General features: G+C 38.5%; 1 protein-coding gene across 11 annotated transcripts in view; it reads right to left on the bottom strand.

Moving 5' to 3' along the window:
- GAPVD1 (GTPase activating protein and VPS9 domains 1) overlaps positions 1-25030 on the bottom strand; it is a 74462-nt gene that overhangs the window by 13207 nt on the left and 36225 nt on the right. For 3 of the 11 annotated variants that reach the window (XM_032418240.1, XM_032418238.1, XM_032418241.1), the window contains 12 exons: positions 24248-24328; positions 22577-22737; positions 19653-19782; positions 17622-17747; positions 11394-11567; positions 9425-9565; positions 8217-8351; positions 7620-7739; positions 3499-3576; positions 3000-3373; positions 1935-2022; positions 860-940 (listed from right to left, as the gene is read on the bottom strand). In XM_032418240.1, coding sequence (XP_032274131.1) covers positions 860-940; positions 1935-2022; positions 3000-3373; positions 3499-3576; positions 7620-7739; positions 8217-8351; positions 9425-9565; positions 11394-11567; positions 17622-17747; positions 19653-19782; positions 22577-22737; positions 24248-24328 — 1689 coding nt within the window. Of the gene's footprint in view, positions 1-859; positions 941-1934; positions 2023-2999; positions 3374-3498; positions 3577-7612; positions 7740-8216; positions 8352-9424; positions 9566-11393; positions 11568-17621; positions 17748-19652; positions 19783-22576; positions 22738-24247; positions 24329-25030 lie in introns of those variants that run through there. The other 8 variants (XM_032418242.1, XM_032418244.1, XM_032418245.1 and 5 more) reach the window with 8 other exon arrangements.

The following is a 25030-nucleotide window of genomic DNA, read 5'->3' as shown; positions in this document are numbered from 1 at the left end:
TTTGAAAACCTATACCATTTTTTTATAAAAATCTTCATTTTAATTTAGTAGGATAACATAGTTGAAAATCAAGATAAGAAAAAAAGAGGCGAGAAATTAATTTCTGGTCTAGATGCTCTACAGCCATCAGAAACAGTACAAAGCTATCAAACTCAAGGTGGGGTCATTAACACTACTTCTCGAACTCATTCCTTTAAGGGTGCTCAATCATAATGTGCCAAACAGAAGCTGCAAAAACACAACTGCTGAATAAGGTAAGAATCCAATCCCCAGTTGTATTTTCCTTGGGTCAGATAGCAATGTTAAAATGATTCAAGCTGTAAAAAATTAGTAAAGTTTATAAATTTATGATACTGTTTGAACACTTTATCACAAAAAAAGGAAATGATCAGGTAGAACAGAATTTCACTGTGATCCTGAATAATCAAGAACTATAGATGGGAATAAATTTAGAATTCTATGATCAACGTTAGAGAAAGCTATTTGATCAATGATCCAAAGATGTGGCATGCATCGCACTACAACCATCACCACACTTTCCTAAAAGGCCCCATGTGGCATCGTCCCCCTGGGATGTTGCGTTGTAGGGTTGTGCCTAGAGGCTCAGCCTCAGGGGCCTCATCATACACAGAAGTTATGATAATGAGGATGAGGATGGCGGTGGCAGTCTGCAGGAAGAGCACACTGAGGTTCACTGGGGCCACCGCCTGGAAGCCACAGAACTATGAAGAACACACTCCCCACTGCACACACACAGACACACTCTTCTAAAAAGGCAGCGCTTATGACGCCCAGGAAACAGTGCTATGAAATATGTGCTCTGGGAATGAAGGAGCCAGGAAGTCCACGGTCTACAAACCTGTGAGTGTTGAGAATCTGTCAGGCCCCACATCATCTTTGTCTTTTTCTTGTTTTTCTTTCTTTCTAAATGGTATAGGAGCTGGAAATTAAATAAAGTCAGTAGCGTGACACATAACATACTGCACTACTTGGAAGACAGCAGTCATTTTGGAGTATTAACTGGTGGGCCAACATTTCTAAGTGAAGGAAGGTGAAAAGTTTAAAAGCTAAGATATCCTGAGTGTCCACTGATAATCATTCTTAAAACAGTGTTGAAGGTTCTTAAAGAAGCTTTCAGGATCAGCTTTGGGGTCATCTGTCACAGGAAGAATGATTTAACTCGAATCTGCTGGGACTAAATCAAAACCACTGCCTCTTAACCTCTGCTCGAAAACAACACATGCAAAGCTCTGAGCCTCAATCTGTCCTCATCAAGGAGGCTTGAGTACAGCTGAAAGCAGAGCTCCTCAGCTCCTGAGCGCCACGGTGCCGAGAAGAGGACTTCGGAAGACGTCCCTAGCCTTAACCCTGGAGGATCTCTCCTTGCAGGAAGAGACACTTTTGCCAACTCAAATCTCAATATTTACTGCTACAATGCCAGGCTAGTCACAAAAAAAAAAAAAGCAAACAATTTTATACAACTGCCTTCCAAAATAAACACTCACTAATATTCAGGATATAAACAGTCTCAACAAACATAAACATAAAAAGCTTAAGTTTACTCCAGGAATGTAAAGGATGAATTTTCAATGTTTAATTACCAATATCATCCCTTTTTCCTGCAATAATTATTAACAATACATATGTTAAAAGTCCCACGTTTAACCCTGATGGCATATGATATTTAAACAACCGTGACCTGCCTGACTTCCACTTATGAAACCACTACCACTTCCTGCAAAGAACAAGAACTATCATTTCTAAAGGTCTGCCTTTAGCATTCACCTGAGTGAAACCATTTTCTATACCCTCCAAACGGCTAGAAACTTAGGCCCAGCAAGCCACACAGAGGAGCTGACATACTGGCTCTCTGAAAGAGATCTGGGGGCTTTGCTTCTTGTTGCTAATATAATTCTAATATTTTATAAAATTACCTTTAGGCATGGCAGAAACAAAACGTTTTCTCCACCAAGGTCTGTTCCTGTCTGATTTCTCATCATCGCTATCTTTGCGTTCTTCAGTCTGTAGAAAAAGTTTGATGCTTTATTTGGAGTTGGACAGCAGGATAAATTACTAGGAAAAGGATTTCAGTTTGTCTGTGAAATACAAAAACCACTCTTGTTTGTCTTAAAAGCAAAACTGTTCTTATTGTGTACAGGCAACTTCTGAAACATGGGAAGTATACCTTTTAAGCACCAGACTATGATCTGCTTGAGGGCAGGCACTATCTCATTACTGTTAGTAAACAAAAACCTTAATACAGAGCCTAGCATAGAGTAAGGCACTCAATAAATACTTTTGGAAGGAGTAAGCGCAATGCACATGAAGTCTAGAGGGGTAATAGAGATGACACAGTAGTAGTAATAATAAAACTGTGTATGGACTGTGTGCCAAATACCAAGTGTTAAGGATACATATTTTTGCATTTAAACCTCACAGTAGCCTTAGGAGATACTACTATTAAGCCCTTTTTATAGATGAGAAATAAGGGGCTAAAAAAGGTTATCTCCCTATCTTCCCCAAAGTTATATAGCCTGCATGTGGCATAGTTGGGACTCAAACCCAGATGCAAACAACTTCAAAGTTCATGTTTTGATTGCCAATTAAATTGAGTTATTAAAATCACATGTCAAAGAGCTGAGACTATAGTTCCTTTACCAGCCTATCAAGTGACCTTAGACAAATCATTTAATTTCTCATCTCGGAAGGAAACTGTGAGGTTTAAATGAAATTAGATACAAAATTGCTTGGAGAAAAGTTCAAAGTGTCATAAAAATGCAAAATACATGACTACAAAACCAAAATAGTACAGGTTTCCCATGGGTTACACTGTGGACAAACTAGACTGACAGATCATCTTTAATCATGACTGCTGTCCATCTTCACTCTTAAGATTTATATATACCATGTTAATTTCACATATCAAGAGAAACAAGCGGACAGAACACTAAAGCTGACCACAATTAGCAAAATTCTTCTAGATGGCCTGTGTCCCATACCTCTCCTCTTGAGGAGTCCTTACTCGGGGAGGAAGATGATGAATGAGGTGCAGCCACCAAAGAAGTAGCACCAATGGCTGCGGCTGGAGGGAGTTCTCGCTCTTCATTCCCTGGACGACGGTTCCAGCTGGGGTCACTCATAGGTCGCCGGACAGATGATGATACTATATCAGAGCTCCTGCTGCGAACTAACCTCTCAGGGTAAGAATGCCTTTGCTTGAATGCCTCCATTTCAGCTGGATTCAAAACAGGGGAACAAAAGTTTGGCAACCTGGCCTCATTTCCTCCCACAGCTCCTTCCAGGATTGGGGGATCTGGTGGTGGATGCGATGGCCTGGCATAGTGAACCTTTGGCCTTACCACTGCAGACGCCCCTAGAACACAGGGAAAAAAAAGTTTGCAACTGAGATACAACTGATCCAACAAAGGCATCAACATAGGGTTTTGGTTCTGTTCTTCTGCCCAGGGTTAAGTCAAAAAGCTCATTTGACTACTTTACCTTCATGTGAAGACAGTGGATCAAACATGGCAAGTAGAGACTCTGACTGAGAAGGAGGAGAGGTCAGTTGGTGGGCGCCTAAAATAAATGGGCAAACTGTAAGACCAATCAGAACTCATCACTCAGTAAGAGTTTCTACACAGTGAAAAAGGTTCTAGCATTCTTCCACAGTATTCCTTTTCTTTTTTTTTTAAAGATTTATTATTTGATTCATATTTGAGAGAGAGTGCACACATGGGGGAAGGGGCAGAGGGAGAGAGAGAGAATCCCTAACAGACTCCGTACCCAGCACAAGCCCATACAGGGCTTGATCTCCCGACCCTGAGATCATGACCCACACTGAAATCAAGAGTCAGACGCTCAACCGACTGAGCCATCCAGGCACCCCAGTTTTCCTTTTCTGATCAATAGAACTTGAGGGGCGTATCAGAAAAAAAGAGAATCTAATAAATATCATATTCTGATTACTTCAAATTCATGGTATGTTTTTATCTACATTTAAGTGGTATAGCAACCGCATGTTAATTACTTTTAATGGCCAAATTGCATTATAGTTAATGCAAGGAGTAGAGCCAAAAGATGTAAATCATCAAAATTTTCAGAATGTCACAGCTGGGGGCGCCTGGGTGGCTCAGTCATTAAGCATCTGCCTTCGGCTCAGGACATGATCCCAGGGTCCTGGGATCGAGCCCCGCATCGGGCTGCCTGCTTGGCGGGGAGCCTGCTTCTCCCTCTCCCACTCCCCCTGCTTGTGTTCCTGCTCTCGCTATCTCTCTCTGTCAAATAAATAAATAAAAAATAAAATCTTAAAAAAAAAAAAAAAAGTCACAACTGCCCTGAGTCTCACCTTCCTTCCACCTATAAAAATAAGGGCAAAAAATAATATTAATAATAATAATAAGGGCAGGGGTGCTTGGGTGGCTCAGTCGGTTAAGTGTCTGCCTTTGGCTCAGGTCATGATCCCAGGGTCCTAGGAGCCCCGTGTCAAGCCTGCTTCTCCCCCTCTCTCTGTCGCTACCCTTGCTTGTGCTCTTTCTCTCTCTCAAATAAATAAAATCTTTAAAAAATTAAGGGCAATATATGTGCTATGGTGAGCGCTGTGAATTGTGCAAGACTGTTGAATCACAGATCTGTACCTCTGAAACAAATAATACAATATATGTTAAAAAAAAAAAATAAGGGCAATATTACCTAGAAGGAATATAAATAAAAAGTCGTAAAATTTGAAATTCCTATCTCGGCAAATAACAATTTGTAAAAGTACTCCTAAATAAAAATGAGTAATACTACATTACACCACAAAACAGATTCAAACTACTCTCAGCTATGGAGTAAAAATGACTCCTCTAAGCATATATCTACACAACCAAAATCAGAAATATTAAAACAGGTAAGTATGCAGAGGCTAAAACTTTCAAATATATAAAAGAAACCTCTAGAAGTGCCTGGGTGGCCCAGTCAGTTAAGCATCTGACTCTTGATTTCGGCTAAGGTCATGATCTCAGGGTTGTGAGACTGAGCCCCGCTTAAGATTCTCTCTCTTCCTTTGCCTCTCCCCTCACCCCCCCCCCCCCACCCCCCCCCCCCCAGGGCTCGCTCGCTCTCTCAGAAAAGAAAAAAAAAAAAGAAAGAAAGAAAGAAAAGAAACGGTTACTCTAAACTTTGAGTCTGAACTCTTTAATGTTAATGAATGACAGTACTTTGATTTTATGCTTTTTGATTTTTCTTTTGTTCTATACATTTACCTTCTTATATTAAAATTATAAAAACAGTATATTATTATGAAAGACATCTTAGAATATCAGTTCTAAAATTTTTGTCTTAGGACACTTTTACATTCTTAAAAATTATTGCCCCAAAGAGCCTATATATGTTGGTTATACCTACTGACACTTACCATATCATAAATTAAAAATGAAAACAAATATATATTTATATATTAATTCATTTAGACATATCTGTTAAATGGTAATACAAATAACCCTTTTAAATGAAAAATAACTATTTTCCAAAATAAAAAAATAACTGACACTGTTTTATATTTTTACAAATTCCTTTAATGTAAGTCTTAATAGAACAGAGCTGGATTCTCACATGAGCTTCTGCTTTCAATCTGCTGCAATACATATTTTGACTGAAGTATATAAAGCTGGCCTCAAACAGACATGTAGATGGAAAAGGGAAGATATTTTAACAGCCTTCTCAGATAATTGTGGACATTCTTCTATGATACAACACCAAATCTTGATTAGTAGTTTTTTAAAGGTTAGCTATAATTTGGAACCTAAAACCAAATCAATGAACTTTTACTCTGTTACATTAAAATTATTTGGTCTGTCTTCCACTTTAAATGATTTTTGTAACATCATGCATTGATCACCTGGAAAATACTGGTTCAATGAGATATGCAGATCTTCCACATGTTGACACATTTCAATATATAATATCAAAAAATCACATGCTCATCAGAAAAACCACCAATCTCATCAGAAAAGTCTTTAAATATCAGAAAGCTGTCAAGCTCATGAAGGTGGATACAAGTTTTCTGAAATTCTCATTTTTATCTGAAAGCCTGAATTTTATCACTGGCAACAAACTCTACTCTGTCGGTTGTTTTCCTTGAAGTGATAAGCTCACTTTGTTAATTTTCAATAAATGCCTGCCAAATACCCAAATATGAATAACTACAGTTTGTCAGTCATTCTTTCAAGTAAAAATGGTGTGTCATGAAAAACAAACAAGAGAAGAAACAGCTAATTAAGCTCACAGCTCCAATAACCAGCTAAGTGTTTTTCCTTGAGATACTTCACCACCACGCATTAGGAGTATTTCTTATTTCTTCAGAATTTTGAACAGATGTGTAATTCAGGGTTGAGATGTAATTAAATAATTTTTACTGCTTCATGAAAGATTTCTTTTTTAACTGCGAGAGAATATAGTGACTGCTAACTGTTCAGTACCACTGCTTTGCTTCATGCTAAGGCCCACCCTAGCAAATTCACCCACCTTTGCTTGTGCACCATCAGTGCAAATGTCAATATAGTGAAAAGGACAACCTTTTACTGTTATGAAAACAGTTTTGACCTCATTACCCCTCACTCCCCAAAAGGGCCTTAAGGGTCCTCAGTGGTCCATGGAGCCCATACTCTGAAAATTGCTTATTTAGAACAGTGGTTCTCAAATGGGGCTATTCTGTTCCCCAAGGGATCATTTGGCAGTATCTGGAGACATTTTTGGTTGTCACAACCGCAGGGGAAGAAGGGGGTGCTGTGTTCCTGGTAGAGGCCAGAGATGTCACTAAACATCCTATAATGCACAGAACAGGTCTCCATAACAAAGAACCACCTGGCCCAAAATGTTAATAGTGTTGAGGATGAGAAATCTTGGTTTAGAACAAAAGACATTTTTTGTAAGAAAGAAAAAGTATCTAAAACCCCAGTACATAAAACCACTGCTAGCATTTTGGTATTTCTTTCCTGTGCTTTCTCTATGGTAGTTTTTTTAATGTTTTATTATCTTATATATGAAATTCTTCAGGATAAATTTCCCAAGAGATACTATGTTCTAGTATTTCTAGAGTTTGAAGCTATTTCATACGTTTAAAGATTTTAAAAAAACAGCCACAAAACAAAAACAAAAACAAAACCCAGCTGCATAAATTATGAGTCGGTGCATCAAAATTCACTTAGCAATTCTATTTTTCAACCCTTAGGTTGTTTCTCATTTTCTGCCAATATAAATGTTATGAAGAACATAAGACTTTCTGCATACATGGAATGGCTTCCTGATGACTAATTCCTAAAGTGAACCAAATTTAGTTTGTGAATTTTCTTTTCTTTTTTTTTTTTAAGTAGGCTCCATGCCCAGTGTGGAGCCCAACGCAGGGCCTGAACTCATGACCCTGAGAATAAGACCTGAGCTGAGACCAAGAATCGGACGCTTAACCAACTGAGCCACCCAGACGCCCCTGGTTTGTGAATTTTCAAGGCCTTACATACGTACTGCCAAATTATGCCCCGAAGTGCTCTATCACCTGATATTATCACCAGTAAAAGTATAAGACTGCCAGTTTCACCTGTGAATGTGATCATTTTTAAGTCATTCTCCTTTCCCCTTCTTACCATGAGTTACTTCATCCATGTCTGGACTAGTGACAGAATCTTTACCCCCAAAATCAGAGCTGCACTCAGATCTCAGGTCTTCAATCTTATTGGGAATATCCTCAGAGGTTGCACTAATGCCTTAAAAAAAAAAAAAAAAAAAAAAGCAAAAAATAAACAGCAAGAAGAACAAAATAACCACACAAAAAGTATATGAAGTTTGGAGAAATGTAAATATTCTCAAAATTTTTATGTCCCAAGTGCTATACGTGTGAGATGTTTGGTTATCATATCCTTTATTGTACTACTGCCTAAATATGCTTACCTTGATTTGTACAACATAATCGCAAGTATCATGTGGTATCTAAATACAGTAGCAGAGGCCACTAAGAACAGATGGAATTAGAGAGGGAACACACAGACTGTTTGCCAATTACTTCAACAGGCTCTAGAAAGCCACATGTTAAGTTCTCATAGATTTAAGGTCCCACGGAAATAATTTTGTTTCCTGGAAATTCCTCAACTCTTAAATACAACATCTCTCTGTTATCAACTTTATAAATGAAGAGGTGGGAACACACCTTGCAATCCTTATTCCTTGAAACAAGACAGACATACCCGACACAACACTGAGGCCTGGTGTGCTGGGGCGGGAACTGACCTCCCTGACATCCGTATCATCAGATGTGCTACCTAGTCCAGAACAGCTCTCCAGCTCTTGTAGACGCTCCTCCTGCTTTAGATCCGGGGCCTCTAAACAGAAGACATGAGGTGCCACGTGAGTGATTCTGTTAGCACGCCGCAGGTTCAGCTTGTGACCCACATGAGGAAAGCTACCAGAGTGTGAATGAAATCATTGTAAACAGATTTCTAAGTCTGGGCCAGTTAGCAAAGTTAGTTAGATCGAGTGTTAAAGAAGCTTAGGTTGTGATTTTCATTCCAATATAGGCCAGTTTGTTGTGCAAAGGTGAAAACTCTGCCTGTAGATCACTAATCTCATAAAATATGCTGTTGGTTAAGAAGTAAACTCAACAAGAGAATACAGAATAGCTTAACATTAAACCAAACATTTTCTAAAAAATAACTCCTACGGACACTCAATAGATAGTACGCTAATCCTACTGTCTCCTTATGTAAAGGTCAGCATGTCTGAGTGCATTAATATTATAAAACATATCAGAATCACTTAATTATTCTTGAGCCCAGTAGATCAGATAGAATGTAATTCAGATATACAGTTACTTAAATTTGCATTCTGGTAGTTGACATTTAATTGAAAACAAAGTTTTATCTTCATAATCAGAAAAAAAAAAAAAGAAATACAATATTTGAGAAAAGAGAAAGTACAAAACACTTTATATATATTTGTAATAATCCTACACAAAATAATTCTCAGGACTCCAGAGTCTCAATTTCAGTACATTTCAAAATTAGATCTCTTTTAAAGGGTCAAGTTCTCCCTGGGATGAATCTGGGCGTGCTTGCCACGCATCCAACCGCTCAGGGTTCAAGTTGTACTGCTATTCCTATTTTGTGATGAGTTAGTGGGAGATACCAACCTCAGTGTCACACACACAACTCTGGTGAGTTGCTAACAAATACTTACAAATAACTGAACACAGAGTCAAAAAGCACCTGCCATCTTAGCCTATGCCATCCAACTGCATTTTTTCTTGATGGACAGAAAATGCCCTAACTGTCCATCTGAAATTCTTAGTAATATGGTTGTGTCACACTTGACAAAATGTACACAGTATAGGAATTAAGATACCTTACATTTAAAACTTCTGTGCAAATCAAACAGCAAACGACGACGGCGTGCTCACCTGAGTCACTTGGCAATACCTCTACACTCCAGGCCTCGCTCGTTGTCTCTGATATGGTCGAGCCAGTGCAGGGGTCAAGGAGCACTGACCCTGAACCCGGCAGGCACAGTAAACTGCCTAACATGTTCTCCGCTGCCGCACCTGTGTAACCAGTGGGGAGCAAAGGGTTAACGAGGATGCTGATGGAAAGAGCAGCGATCACGGAGAAGGCCCAACGCTGACCTAACTGTCCTCTCTACTCTAGCCACAAGAAGGAAGCCAAGGTAAGTGTAATTTCAATCAACAGCACCACTAGAAACACAGATTTCCGACTTTGGTCACAATGGCACAAGCTCCTTTTTCCCAGTTTCCTCCTGTTCACCTTGGACTCTCCATAGAGAAAACATCCATCATTAGGTCAAGTCATTTCAACCAGCTCTCATCTTGGTTTTGTAGCACATTTTTACATGTGCCCCAAAATACCTAAAATGTATAGTCCTCACAGGGATTAAAAACACTCAAATGGAGACACTAAACCACAGAAAATTATACTGGCCAAATATGTTCTCTTCTGGCACATTAGCCACATATTTAGAGCAATAAAATATATTTGCAGGAAAATACACATCTCTGTAGCATGCATTCAACTGCAAATACAGCTCACTGCTCAAACAGAGCTCTCTGCCAAGAAGAGTACTACTTTGGCCCCTGAAACAAAGTAATGCAAAACCAATTAAGAAATCTGTTTACACTACTTAAAAATACAAATAGAAAGGATTAAACATTATTATACACGTGTTACAAATACTCAAGTTCAGGATGCTCCATGACGTCTGATAACGCCTAACAAAAGAACAATTCTACCGCAGTGCATAAAAAACTTTTGGCAAAAGGTTACTGGTGAAAGTTACCTTTTAAAGATATATAAAATAATTACAAATAAAATAACGTCTGGAACTTGCCTAAACATAACAGGGGGAGACAGGGTAAAAGGGGTAGTGGGAGAAGAGATGAGACAAAACTGGCCACGTGTGCATGTGTAATAGTTGAAGCTGAATGACTGATACACAGAGTACGTTCTTCCCTCTTGTATTTGCCTGAAACGCTCCATGATTTAAAGAGAAAATGAAGATGCTGCTTATAGGACTGTATGAAATCTTTCAGGACTCACAGAACAGTATCCTAAAGAGGGTGAATTTTAAAGTATGTAAATAGTATCTCAATAAAATTGATATTAAAAAAAAAGAGGGCGCCTGGGTGGCTCAGTCGGTTAAGCGGCTGCCTTCGGCTCAGGTCATGATCCCAGGGTCCTGGGATCGAGTTCCGCATCGGGCTCCCTGCTCTGCAGGGAGCCTGCTTCTCCCTCTCCCTCTGCCTGCTTCTCTGCCTACTTGTGTTCTCTACCTCTCTGTCAAATAAATAAATAAAATCTTAAAAAAAAAAAAAAAGAAAGAAAAAACTAGTCACTCTTTGGAAATGAATTAATCCTTCCAGAAGAAATTCCTTTTTTTTTTCTCCTTAAGTAAGCTCTACACCCAACATGGGGCTTCAACTCACAACCCTGAGATCAAGAGTTGCATACTCTACCGAGTGAGTCAGCCAGGCACCCTATTAAATTCAATTTTTAGAGAATCTCAGTATTATATTATTCTGAAAGATTTTATGGCTATAATCTATAAGAATTTTCATTTTCAGGTAAGGTGTGTAGTCTCAAAAAGAATATCCTCAGAATATATACTATGCCCTGAAAACAAGAAGCTAATTCAGAACACTGGTTTTTCTTTTTTGGCAGGGGAGGGGGAGTTAAATGCAGATAGGGAAAAATGCTACCTATATTTCGGTAAAGAAAAAAAGACACAAATGCCTTGTTACATACAGTTATCTCAGCTTCCTAGGTCTGTCTGTCTGAGGCTGAAGTCCCCGCCCATGAAGGGCAGGTAGATATGAATAACTAAACAGCAATCTTCCAGAGAAATTAAACAGCAGTTACCTGCAATTTCTTGTAAGCGATCTTCATCAATGTTAGGGTCGAAATCACTTCCCAAGACATCTGTACTCCAGGTCTCACTCACTGTTTCTGATATATCTCTGTCATCTGTCAGTCCCATCATGTCACGTATTTCAAACTTCCTTAACTTATCATCAAGATTATCTTGTGTTGTAGCTATCAGAAACAAAATTATGCACTTTAAAAATGGCAGCACAGCTATTTTTTTAAATCAACTTTAAAGATACATATTTTATCAGTAACACTGAGCATGCAATACCAACACTGAATCATCCCCCTACAGATGTACTGTTTCCCTCTCTGAACTAAGCTCAGCATATGTACCCCCATTTCTGACAGATTAACTGGGGCAACCTCTGCAGTGTGACTCTGATAAAAAATTGGCAGCAGACCTATCCACAGAGACCTGGCAGGCCAGAAAGGACTGGCATGATATATTCAGAGCACTAAATGAGAAAAATATGCAGCCAAGAATACTATATCCAGCTAGGCTGTCATTGAAAATAGGAGAAATAAAAAGCTTTCAGGACAAACAAAAACTAAAGGAATTTGCAAACACCAAACCAGCCCTACAAGAAATCTTGAAAGGTGTCCTCTAAGCAAAGAGAGAGCCTAAAAGTAACATAGACCAGAAAGGAATAGAGATAATATATAGTAACAGTCACCTTACAGGCAATACAATGGCACTAAATTCATATCTTTCAATAGCTACCCTGAATGTAAATGGGCTAAAATAAATCAAAAGACACAGGGTATCAGATTGGATTAAAAAACAAGACCCATCAATATGCTGTCTGCAAGACATTCATTTTAGACCCAAAGACACCTCCAGGTTTAAAGTGAGGGGGTGGAAAACCATTTACCATGCTAATGGACATCAAAAGAAAGCTGGGGTGGCAATCCTTATATCTGGCAAATTGGATTTTAAACCAAAGACTATAATAAGAGACGAGGAAGGACACTATATCATACTTAATGGGTCTATCCAACAAAAAGATCTAACAATTTTAAATACCTATGCCCCTAACATGGGAGCAGCCAATTATAGAAGCCAATTACTAACAAAATCAAAGAAACACATTGACAATAATACAATAATAGTAGGGGACTTTAACACCCCCCTCACTGAAATGGACAGATCATCTAAGCAAAAGATCAACAAGGAGATAAAGGCTTTAAATGATACACTGGACCAGATGGACTTGACAGACATATTCAGAACATTCCATCCCAAAGCAACAGAATACACATTCTTCTCGAGACTGGAACATTCTCCAGAATAGATCCCATCCTGGGTCACAAATCAGGTCTCAACCGGTACCAAAAGACTGGGATCATCCCCTGCATATTTTTGGACCACAATGATTTGAAACTTGACCTCAATCACAAGAGGAAAGCTGGAAAGAACTCAAATATATGGAGGCTAAAGAGCATCCTACTAAAGAACGAATGGTTCAACTAAAGAATTAAAAAAGCTCATGGAAACAAATGAAAATGAAAACACAACTGTTCAAAATCTTTGGGATGCAGCAAAGGCGGGCCTAAGAGGAAAGTATATAGCAATACAAGCCTTTCTCAAAAAACAAGAAAGGTCTCAAATACACAACCTAACCCTACACCTAAAGGAGCTGGAGGAAGAACAGATGGGACTGACAGGAAGAACCCCTAAACCCAGCAGGAGAAGAGAAATAATAAAGATCAGAGCAGAAATCAATGAAATAGAAACCAAAAGAACAGTAGAACAGATTAACGAAACTAGGAGCTGGTTCTCTGGAAGAATTTTAATAAGATTGATAAAGCCCTGGCCAGACTTATCAAAAAGAAAAGAGAAAGGACCCAAATAAATAAAATCATGAATGAAAGAGATCACAACCAACACCAAAAAAATACAAACAATTATAAGAACATATTATGAGCAACTATATGCCAGCAAATTAGACAATCTGGAAGAAATGGATGCATTCCTAGAGATGTATCAACTACCAAAACTGAACCAGAAAGATATACAAAACCTGAACAGACCCATAACCAGTAAGGAAATTGAAGCAGTCATCAAAAATCTCCCAACAAACAAGAGCCCAGGGCCAGATGGCTTCCCAGGGGAATTCTACCAAACATTTAAAGAAGAATTAATACCTATTCTTCTGAAACTGTTCCAAAAAACAGAAATGGAAGGAAAACTTCCAAACTCGTTTTATGAAGCCAGCATTACCTTGATCCCAAAACCGAAGACCCCATCAAAAAGGAGAATTACAGACCAATATCCCTGAAGAACATGGATGCAAAAATTCTCACCAAAATATTAGCCAATAGGATCCAACAGTACATTAAAAAGATTATTCACCACAACCAAGTGGGATTTATTCCTGGGCTGCAAGGTTGGTTCAACACCCGCAAATCAATCAATGAGATAGAATACATTAATAAAAGAAAGAACAAGAACCATATGATACTCTCAATAGATGCAGAAAAAGCATTTGACAAAGTACAGCATCCTTTCTTGATTAAAACTCTTCACAGTGTAGGGACAGAGGGTACATACCTCAATATCATAAAAGCCATCTATGTAAAACCCATGGCAAGTATCATTCTCAATGGGGAAAAACTGAGAGCTTTTCCCCTAAGGTCAGGAACACGGCAGGGATGTCCACTATCACCACTGCTATTCAACATAGTACTAGAACTCATAGCCTCAGCAATCAGACAACAAAAAGAAATAAAAGGCATTGAATCGGCAAAGAAGAAGTCAAACTCTCACTCTCTGCAGATGATATACTTTATGTGGAAAACCCAAAAGACTCCACCCCAAAACTGCTAGAACTCATACAAGAATTTAGTAAAGTGGCAGGATATAAAATCAATGCACAGAAATCAGTTGCATTTCTATACACCAACAACAAGACAGAAGAAAGAGAAATTAAGGAGTCGATCCCATTTACAATTGCACCCAAAACCATAAGATACCTAGGAATAAATCTAACCAAAGAGGCAAAGAATCTGTACTCAGAAAACTATAGAATACTCATGAAAGAAATGGAAAAATGTTCCATGCTCATGGGTTGGAAGAACAAATATATGAAAATGTCTATGCTATCTAGGGCAATCTACACATTTAATAGAATCCCTATCAAAATACCATTAACTTTCTTCAAAGAAATGGAACAAATAATCCTAAAATTTGTATGGAGCCAGAAAAGACCCCAAATAGCCAGAGGAATGTTGAAAAAGAAAAGCAAAGCTTGTGTGGCATCACAATTCCAGACTTCAAGCTCTATTACAAAGCTGTAATCGTCAAGACAGTACGGTACTGGTACAAAAACAGACGCATAGATCAATGGAACAGAATAGAGAGCCCAGAAATGGATCCTCAACTCTATGGTCAACTAATCTTCAACAAAGCAGGAAAGAATGTCCAATGGAAAAAAGACAGTCTCTTCAGCAAATGATGTTGGGAAAATTGGATAGCCACATGCAGAAGAATGAAACTGGACCATTTCCTTATACCACACACAAAAATAGACTCAAAATGGATGAAAGACCTAAATGTGAGACAGGAATCCATCAAAATCCTTGAGGAAAACAGGCAGCAACCTCTTTGACCCCAGCCACAGCAACTTCTTCCTAGAAACATCGCCAAAGGCAAGGGTAGTAAGGGCAAAAATGAACTATTGGGACTTCATCAAGATAAAAAGCTTTTGCACAGCAAAGGAAACAGTCAACAAAACCAAAAGACAACGACAGAATGGGAGAAGATATTTGCAAACAACATATCAGATAAAGGGCTGGTATCCAGAATCTATAAAAAACTTATCAAACTCAATACCCAAGGAACAAATAATCCAATCAAGAAATGAGCAGAAGACACAAACAGACATTTCTGCAAAGAAGACATCCAAATGGCCAACAGACACATGAAAAAGTGCTCAACATCACTCGGCACCAGGGAAATACAAATCAAAACCTCAATGCGGTACCACCTCACACCAGTCAGAATGGCTAAAATTAACAAGTCAGGAAACGACAGACGTTGACGAGGATGTGGAGAAAGGGGAACCCTCCTTCACAATGCAAACTGGTGCAGCCACTCTGGAAAACAGTATGGAGGTTCCTCAAAAAGTTGAAAATAGAGCTACCCTATGACCCAGCAATTGCACTACTGGGTATTTATCCCAAAGATACAAATGTAGTGATCCGAAGGGGCACCTGCACCCCAACATTTATAGCAGCCATGTCCACAATAGCCAAACTATGGAAAGAGCCCAGATGTCCATCGACAGATGAATGGATAAAGATGTGGTATATACGTACAATGGAATATTATGCAGCCATCAAAAAAAAAATGAAATCTTGCCATTTGCAATGACATGGATGGAACTAGAGGGTACTATGCTAAGCGAAATAACTCAATCAGAGAAAGACAAGTATCATATGATCTCACTGATATGACGAATTTGAGAAACAAGACAGAGGATCATAGGGGAAGGGAGGGAAAAACGAAACAAGATGAAATCAGAGAGGGAGACAAACAAAAGACAGGGGTGGGGGGGATAGGGTGGCTGGGTGACAGACACTGGAGAGGGTATGTGCTATGGTGAGCGCTGTGAATTGTGTAATTCATGAATCACAGACCTGTACCCCTGAAACAATATATTATGTGCTAATAAAAAAAAATGGGATATATTTCCCTCTCTGTGTATTTGCACAGGCCTTGTTACTTGCTTTGGCTAAAAGAGTAAAAAAGTGTGCCAGTTTCAAGGCTAGGCCTCAAAAGACCCTTATAAACTTCTGCCCTCTTTTTCATCCTTGCTTCTGCCATGAGCACAAGCTTAAGCTAGCCTGCTGGTGGATGAGGGACCACATGGAACAAAGCAAAGGTCATCCTAGAGCAGCCAGCTCTCCTCACTGACCAACTATCCCCCAGCTAAGATTAGCAGAGCTCCCTACTCAACCACCAGTGACTGCAGATACATGAGTCAGCCCAGTCCAAATCAGAACCACCCAGCTGACCCACAGACATGAGTGCACAAATAAATGTTTGTTGTTTTAAGTCACTAAGTTTTGAGATGATTTGTTATGTAGCAATTACTCTGGAAATAGTTAACTGATAAGCCCATACTAAAATATTTTCTTCACTTGACTTGAATACATCCCCCTGAAATAGAGTTTTCTCTCTTCCCTTGACTAATGAGAAGCAGTCTATAATTTGTCTCAATTTACTTCTTAACCTAGTGTTCACAAAATGTAGACCACCAACCACCTACATCAGAACAGCCACACCTACATCAGAATCACCTAGAGGGCTTGTTAAGTGATATTCTTTCAATTTCTGTCTTAAGGTATTATTTTAGGTTTCTCTCTTATGTGCAGAAAATTTAATCCTAACTGATATGACAAACTAATCCAGTAAAATACAATATTACTTTTATTTAAGCCACACATATCCCAACTGGCAATGCTCTTTTCCTTTATGAAAATGAACTGAGGTCTCAGACCCAGCTGATCTGCAATCTGCCCTCAACACTCCCTCGAAGGCCACCAGTGATCTTTAAATGAACAAATCCAAAGAACTTTTTCAAATTAATCTTCTTAAAGCACAATATGTATCCATCTACTTTTCAATCCTTACCCCACATTATTCCCCTATTTGATAGTTCCTGAGTAAGTACTATGGTTTCCCACTTCCCTGACTTGCTTATACTATTCTATTCCTTCACCTAGAATGCCCCATCTTGAGTTTCTGCCAACGCAACGTGAGCCGGGCTTTAAGGCTATAGCATTTTCTTCCACTAAGCTTTCCCCTACACTTCCAACCACATGTATCTCTCACTCAGAACTGCCAAGGCACTTTTATAACACTTTTAGACATTTGTATACCATCTTCTCCCTATTCTAAGTTCCTTTAACCCCAAGTATTTATCTTTGTATCCCTTAAAATGTCAATATTACAGAATTGAAATGCTAACTATTATAGAATTCAAGCAATTCATTTTAATTATTCTATGTAGCTTAAGCCTAAAAAATTCATTTACCAACTAAACATTTTTAAGAACTGAAAGAACTATGAATAAACGCAAGTTTAATAGTCATTATATAATCAACTTAAACTTATTCTTTTACTGAACACAGCCAATCTACATGAAAACACACAGTTTATCTTGCAGCCAGGTAAATTCTTTGCTACTTGAGCAACTTTGTTCAGCTTCACTTTACCTTGCTCATGCTCTAATAGCTGTAGAGCTTCAACTCCATTACTCCCAGAAGGTCCTGCTCCAAGTTCTGATACAGACTCTCCTTCCAAGTCTAGAGAGGATACTGAATTGGAGCGATTTGACGGACCTAGAGAAATGTTTATATTGTGAGTGAGCTTTTTAAAAGTCATGAGCCACCATGCAACTTTTCATGCCTTCAAAACAGACTGAAGACTGATTAAGGTACATTTATTTATTGCTATGTATGTATTTATTTTAAAGAGAGAGAGTATACAAGCAGGGGGCACGGGGAGAGGCAGAGGGAGAGAGAGAATCTCAAGCAGAGTCCCTGCTGAGCATGCTGGATGCAGGGCTTGATTCCACAACCCCGAGATCATGACCTCAGCCGAAATCAAGAGCCAGATACTTAACCAACTGAGCCACCCAGGTGCCCCAAGGTGCTTTTATTTATGTACTTATTTTTATTAAGGTGCTTTTTAAATTTTTTTATTTATTTTGGGGGGGCAGAGGGAGAGGGAGAGAGAATCTTAAGAAGGCTCCATGCCCAGTATGGAGCCCAACATGGGGTGCAATCTAACTACCCTGAGATCATGACCTGAGCTGAACTCAAGAGTGGGATGCTTAACTAACTGAGCCACCCAGGTGTCCCGAGGTGCTTTTAATACTGCATCCATACCTTAAAAATACACACGCCCTTTAAGCCAGCAATTGTGCTTCTAGGAATTTATCCTAGGAAACAGTTCAAAAATTCATCTAAAGTTGCTTGTCAAGGGCTTTTTATGATGCTTGAAAAGCAGAAACAATCTATATGTTTAATCATACAAGAATGTTTAAATTATCCCCACTTGAAGTTAAAGAAAAAAAACCATTAAGAACCTAAGATACTTAAGAATGTTAAATTACAAAGGGAAATGTCACTGCTATACTGTTAAACAAAAAAGGGTTACAAAACAACATAAACCTACTTTTGCTATAAATAAAAATCGAAATGCTGTTATTAATAGAATGGTAGGGGCTCCTGGGTGGCTCAGTCGGTTAAGCATCCAACTCTTAATCTCAGCTCAGGTCTTGATCTCAGGGTCATAATTTCAAGCCCCATGTTGGGCTCCACACCCAGGAAAAAAACAGAATGGTAAAATTACAGATGATTCCATTTCTTTTCTGCATTTTCTAGAATGAATGTACATTACTTCTGTTCTAAAAAGTTAGAGAAAAAGGAAAAGCTATTATGTTTTGTTTAAAATGATAGTAAACTTGGGACGCCTGGGTGGCTCAGTCGGTTAAGCATCTGCCTTCAGCTCAGGTCATGATCCCAGGGTTCTGGGGGGATCGAGTCCTGCATCGGGCTCCTTGCTCAGCAGGAAGCCTGCTTCTCCCTCTACCGCTCCCCCTGCTTGTGCACGCTCTGTCTCTTCCTCTGACAAATAAAATCTTTAAAAAATTAAAATCTTTAAAAAAAATAAAAGGATAGTAAACTGAACTTTCTTCATTAAAAAAGTCTGTCCTCATACATGAAATGACAAATTCTCACTTAACAATCTACGCTTTTAATTTTCTAATTTTATTCCATTTCCATTGTATCTTCCTGCTTCATAAAGGTGCATGTGTGTAAATAAAGAAATACAGAACATTAAAAGTATACACAACATCCTAAAATACTAGTGAGTCCATTTTTCCCATCTAGACATGCACTATATCCCTCTAAAGGAGCTCCATAAGCTTTGGTATACATTAATTAATACTAGAGAAACCTGGCATTATTCAAGTCTCAATGAAGACTTGTATCTTCTCCATTTTATAGGATCAAAGGTCTCTTGCAATCTTTTTCTTTTTTAATTTTTTTCTTGCAATCTTCATTTATTCCAGAAACAATCTTTATAGCCAACTGTTCAAGGTCATTAGAGGAAAACTTCATTACTCTCCTCAGGTTGAGGAACAGATGGTATAATTATAATTTATAAGGCTCCTTTAAAGATCACAAAACAAAGTATTACTTGAATCACACAACTCTTTGAATGAAGTAACCCTTCACCTTCAGATATTCCTTCCAGATTATCACTGCAGAGGGAAAAGCGCAAGGTTTTATCAGGTTTACCGTGGAGTTTGTTTTCATCGACAGGGACATCTCCTTGTCCTCCATCTGAAAGTTGCATGTTTAGGACCTGACAAATAAAATGCCAGAAAAATAAATAAATAAAAATAAAAAAATAAAAAATAAAATGTCATTGGTTTATCAGAACTGAAAGATTACTAATAGGAAAACAGACCACAGCAAATGCATATTTACGTTCTTCTTAATCTTAAAATTCTCATTTTTAACTAAAAACCCATTCACAAGATTCTGATCAAGCTTTTAAGTACCCTTAGAATAAAAGTAGATCAGTTAAAACAAAAGTGAACCTATGCCCTTCCATCACCAGGTATCAGAGATTGAACAGGCAATCGGGTATAGTGAGTAATGGGTAGGATCATAAGAATCAAAAGGCTTTGGAATCAGCAAGCTGGTGGTCCTTCTGGCTCTGCCATGTGCCAACTATGTAATCTTGGGTAAGTGATTTAAGCTTTATCTTTAAAGAGTCATGGTAACAGTATTCATGCCATGGAGTTGTTGAGGATTAAATTAAAAGATGCACAGAAAGCATTCTGCATGGCAAAATGACATTAAATTTGCAGTACATTTTTTTGAAAGTTAATAAGCTAATTTAACAGGAAGAAAACATAGGAACAAATTATCTTGTAGGCACCAGAATTCAATCAATCCAGTTTGAACCTTGTCTCGATCACCATATAGACAGCCACAAAAGTCCATACCAGAAGCTGAAGTGTGACTTCACAGCCATCTCTAGCTTAGAGCTGATGGCCTTTTTACAAGGTTTCTATTTGTTAGATGACTTCCAAATAACAGAATTACTTTTCACTACATACAAGCCTCATAACTCTGCTGGAAACATGTATCTCCAACCTAATGAAGAACTGAGTGCTTTGCTGAAAGTCTAACAGCATGTTTAAGCACACCTGGAACTCGAAATCACAGCCACTGAGATCCTAGGCTGTTGGCAGAATATGAAGGAAGAATAGTCTCCTCACTTAAAAAGAAGAAAAATTAAAAAACCCAAAACCCTCTAGGTGCTGTTTTGGCCCTGCATTTAAATGAGTAAATTAGAGGGTTTTTTAATGGCTCTATACCTTTATTCACGTGATGCTTTTAAAAAGCCATTTAAAAATAGAGTTATTTTGGGGTGCCTGGGTATTCAGTTGGTTAAGCGTCTGACTCTTTTTGGCTCAGGTCATGATCTCAGGGTTGTGAGATGGAGCCCCACGTCCAGCTCTGCACTGGGTGTGGAGTCTGCTTAAGATTCTCTCTCTCCTGGGGTGTCTGGGTGGCTCAGTGGGTTAAGCGTCTACCTTCGGCTCAGGTCATGATCTCAGGGTCCTGGGATCGAGCAGCATGTTGGGCTCCCTGCTCAGCGGGGAGTCTGCTTTTCCCTCTCTCTCTGCCCCTTTTCCCCTCCCCCTGCTGTTGCTCTCTCTCAAATAAATAAAATCCTTAAAAAAAAAAAAACTCTTCCTCTCCCTCTGCTCCTCCCCCCTCCCTCCCTCTCAAATAAATAAATAAATAAAAATAGAATTATTTTCCTATTTGCTTGAAATTAAATGCAGACATAAAATTTCTGCATTTTGTATTTTTAAGATAACTTAGTACTTTAAACTCATAGTGAGCAACGTACAAAGAATCTTCAGGAAAAATCTATCTAAAGGCCTAGAGAATAAGATTAACAGCAAACAAAAGGCTCATACCATAATGAAGATATTTCCCTACACAGGGATTCAAGGCTGCCAGAGCTGGGAACTGGAGGAAGGTTAACACAGGAAGGTAAAATGCCACAGAGCTCCCTGACTGAAATTCAGCAGTTGTTTTTCCTCATTCAACATTCCCCTAGATGTTATAAGTTTATTACATTCCAGAGTTCCTAAAAAGTTAATTCAGACAGTTTTTGCCAGCTCATTTGTGGGGGGTGTGTGTGTGTGTGTGTGTACAGAGTTCTGGAATTTGACAGAACTCTTTCCTAACGGTCACGCCACAGTTCCAAATATGGCTGTATCAACCACTACCATCATTTCATCGACCACTAGAACTGGTCCCTTCGTCCCAAGTCATGAATAGGTTTGTTTTGTTTTGTTTTTTAAGATTTTATTTATTATTTGACAGAGATAGAGCCAGAGAGCACAAGCAGAGGGAATGACAGAGGGAAAGGGAGAAGCAGGCTCTGCACTGAGCAGGGAGCCCGATGCGGGACTTGATCCGAGGACCCTGGGATCATGACCTGAGCCGAAGGCAGATGCTTAACTATCTGAGCCACCCAGGTGCCCCATGAATAGGTTTTCTTGACTAATAAGCAGTCCGTGTTGAATATAAAATGTTGCTTCTTTTTTATTTCTTCATTCTTTTTGCCTCTGTCCCAAGCTCTTCTGTTTACAAATATCTTAAAAGCGATGCCCACATCCCAAGACCATTTCTTCAAAATATTTTACTTTCTTCGTTTTCAGTTCTGTCTTCCATTTCTTCCTAACCAACCAAAGAACAGACAGTATTTCTAAAGAATCTGGCTCTCTAAAGCAAGAATACCACTACATCATTAGAAAGAAACAAAAAACATTTCCTACAGGTCACTGGAAAAGTCTTTTCAATTTCCATACTACAATTTCCTGGCTTCCTGTCTCTTCTACACAATGAGGAAAATTCCTCTTGGTGTAGACCTAATCACCAGCTACCATGCTATCAATTCAATGTATTAATGTGAAAGGCCCCCTAGAACTATTCAGAGGGAGTTTGGCATTTAATGCACTCATTAAATGCATATTGACTTATAGAAGCAAGAGACCATGAATGAGAAAAAAAAGAAGCTAATTCCTTAATATTGATGGCTATAAGTTAAATTAACAATACATTCATACCTCATTTTCCGACATCATCCCTGGAGTGAGTTGGGGACCTGTCCCTAAGGAAATGACCAAAACCTCTTCTGGCTGTACTTCCTGGATGGTTTCTTGAGATGACCCTTCATGGTCCATATGTAAGTCCATTAGCACATTGGTGCGGCTTCTACTTCGAGTTGCTAATAAAAAAATATTCAAATATGATAATTTAGAGAACAAGACAAGACGAAGAAAATGGTACAGTAAATACAAAAATGTATCTTCTATTAATGTAGGACATTTGCACATGCACAAAAAAAGAGGGGTGAGAATATGAATTTTAAAAAAAACCCTACATCTTCCCAGTTACTCTGATGACTGACACAGATTCTCCTTCAAAACTGATAGAAACAATAGTCTATGTGTATCTGACATCGAGTGACACACGGATGAGCACGCCTGCAGAACAGCAAACACATCTCTCAGCTTAAGGCTTGGAGTAACAAGAAGAGCACTACCTTATTTCTTATCAAGATACCTTCAACTATTTCTTCTATAAAAGGATTTAACTGTCACTGAACTTACAAGCATCAAAAAACTTCATACAGAAATCTGAGAGCCATATAAAGTAATATATGCTAATTGAACAACCATTGACAAAATCAGAATCAGTTTTTGAAGACACATTGATTTTCCTGAAATGTACTAATCTCCTTCCAAAAATGCAGGAAAAAAGACTTCCCTTCCCTTCTGCTTTATAGAAACATTCTAAATTAATGAAAAATCTAATTATTTTGGGGTGCTTTTTTTCTATAAGTAAGCAAATTTTACCTATAAGTAAAAACAAGTAATACTTTTTTCTAAAATAATCATCCTACACATCTTACAAGAACTTTTGGACACTGAAAGATTTAGATAGTTTGACAATTTCTCTATAAGTTTAAGTCTTCCGTGATAAGCTTCAAATTTCTTTCAGACGGCAGTAAAATTCAGTACAACCGGAATACTAAATAGAAATTCTACTTCAGTGCAAAATAATCAAAAGCACAGACATAAAGCAAAAACACTCTATAATAACAAAAGTCTTTCAACTTCACTTTGAGTGAAAGCTGACCTACTTGAAGACAGAAATATAAAGAATCCTCTTCCAGCGCCTGGGGGCTCAGTCCGTTGAGCTTCTGACTCTTGGTTTCTTGGTTTTGGCTCAGGTCATGATCTCAGGATTGTTGGATTGAGCCCCATGTCAAGCTCTGCGCTCAGCGGGGAGTCTGCTTGAGATTCTTTCCCTCTCCTTCTCTCTCTGCCCCTCCCCACCCCGTGTGTGCACCCACTCTCTCTAATAAATAAATAAATCTTAAAAAAAAAATAGAGAGTCCTCTACACAATGCTGTAGATCTGTTCATTAATCACTCTTACTTTCAAAATCCAGAGCACAGATCAATTTCCAAAAGTCGAACACAGGCTCACTCCCACCTTTTATTTGCTGACACTCACTCACTGTCTTCTACTGAACTGTGAACTTAAATCCAACTTTATGAACAACTACATGAATCTTAAGCAACAAACCTTATAATTTATAAAAATGCAAGTAATCAAAATCCATGTAGCAATTTACATAAAGCAAAAGCAACATGCACATGGAGCACACTTTCATATACTATTTCTTAAATGAAAGTTATATAAGAAGAGGAAGAACAGCCTATTACCCACCAAATGGGGTTACTAGAGTAATATGAGCAGTGAGATTGGTGGCTGAGGGATCCCAGGCAGTGATGGCTGCTAACTGTTGTCCTGGGTTGCGAAAGCATTAAACAGAAAGAAAATCAACCCTCTGAATAATGGACACATTTTTTAAAAATATGAAATAAATTCAATGACCAGGTCATATGACTATACAAGCTAATAGTGGGCAAACATTTGAAGTTTATTTTCCATTATACCCATATTTAATGATACTTCTAGATGACAAGAAATGAAAGAACTAATGTACAGGAGTAAATAATGGAGGAAAAAATCTCTGATTTACTAAAAATCATTTATTTCTTCATGTTAAAAAAGTGCAAACAGGTTATAATATTAAAAATAACTGAGTGCTGGGGCACCTGGATGGCTAATTGGTTAAGCACCCAACTCTTGATTTCAGTTCAGGCTGTGATCTCAGGGTTGTGAGATCGAGCCCCACATCAGGCCCCACGTTCAGTGGGGAGTCTGCGTCTCTCTCTCTCCCTCTGCCCCCTGCCCTGCTCGTGTGCTCCCACTCCCTCTCTCTTTCTCTAAAATAAATAAATATTTTTTAAAAATCACTGAGTGTCAAACTTCCTTTTTTTCTATTTTTAATTCTGAAAACTGACATTTTGGGATGATGAAAGCCAAAGGCTTGAAGATACAATGCCATATTTTTGTTGATGATATTATTCCATATTAGGTTAAATGTAAGATGGATTAATTTTAAGAAACTGTCAGTTCTTAACAAACCAGCTCATGGAAGTTTAA

Source organism: Phoca vitulina, unplaced genomic scaffold, assembly GCF_004348235.1.
Source record: "Phoca vitulina isolate PV1807 unplaced genomic scaffold, GSC_HSeal_1.0 scaffold21, whole genome shotgun sequence".
NCBI classification, from domain to species: domain Eukaryota; kingdom Metazoa; phylum Chordata; class Mammalia; order Carnivora; family Phocidae; genus Phoca; species Phoca vitulina.
The sequence above is the reverse complement of the archived record's forward strand: the minus strand, read 5'-3'. Positions and strand labels throughout refer to the sequence as shown.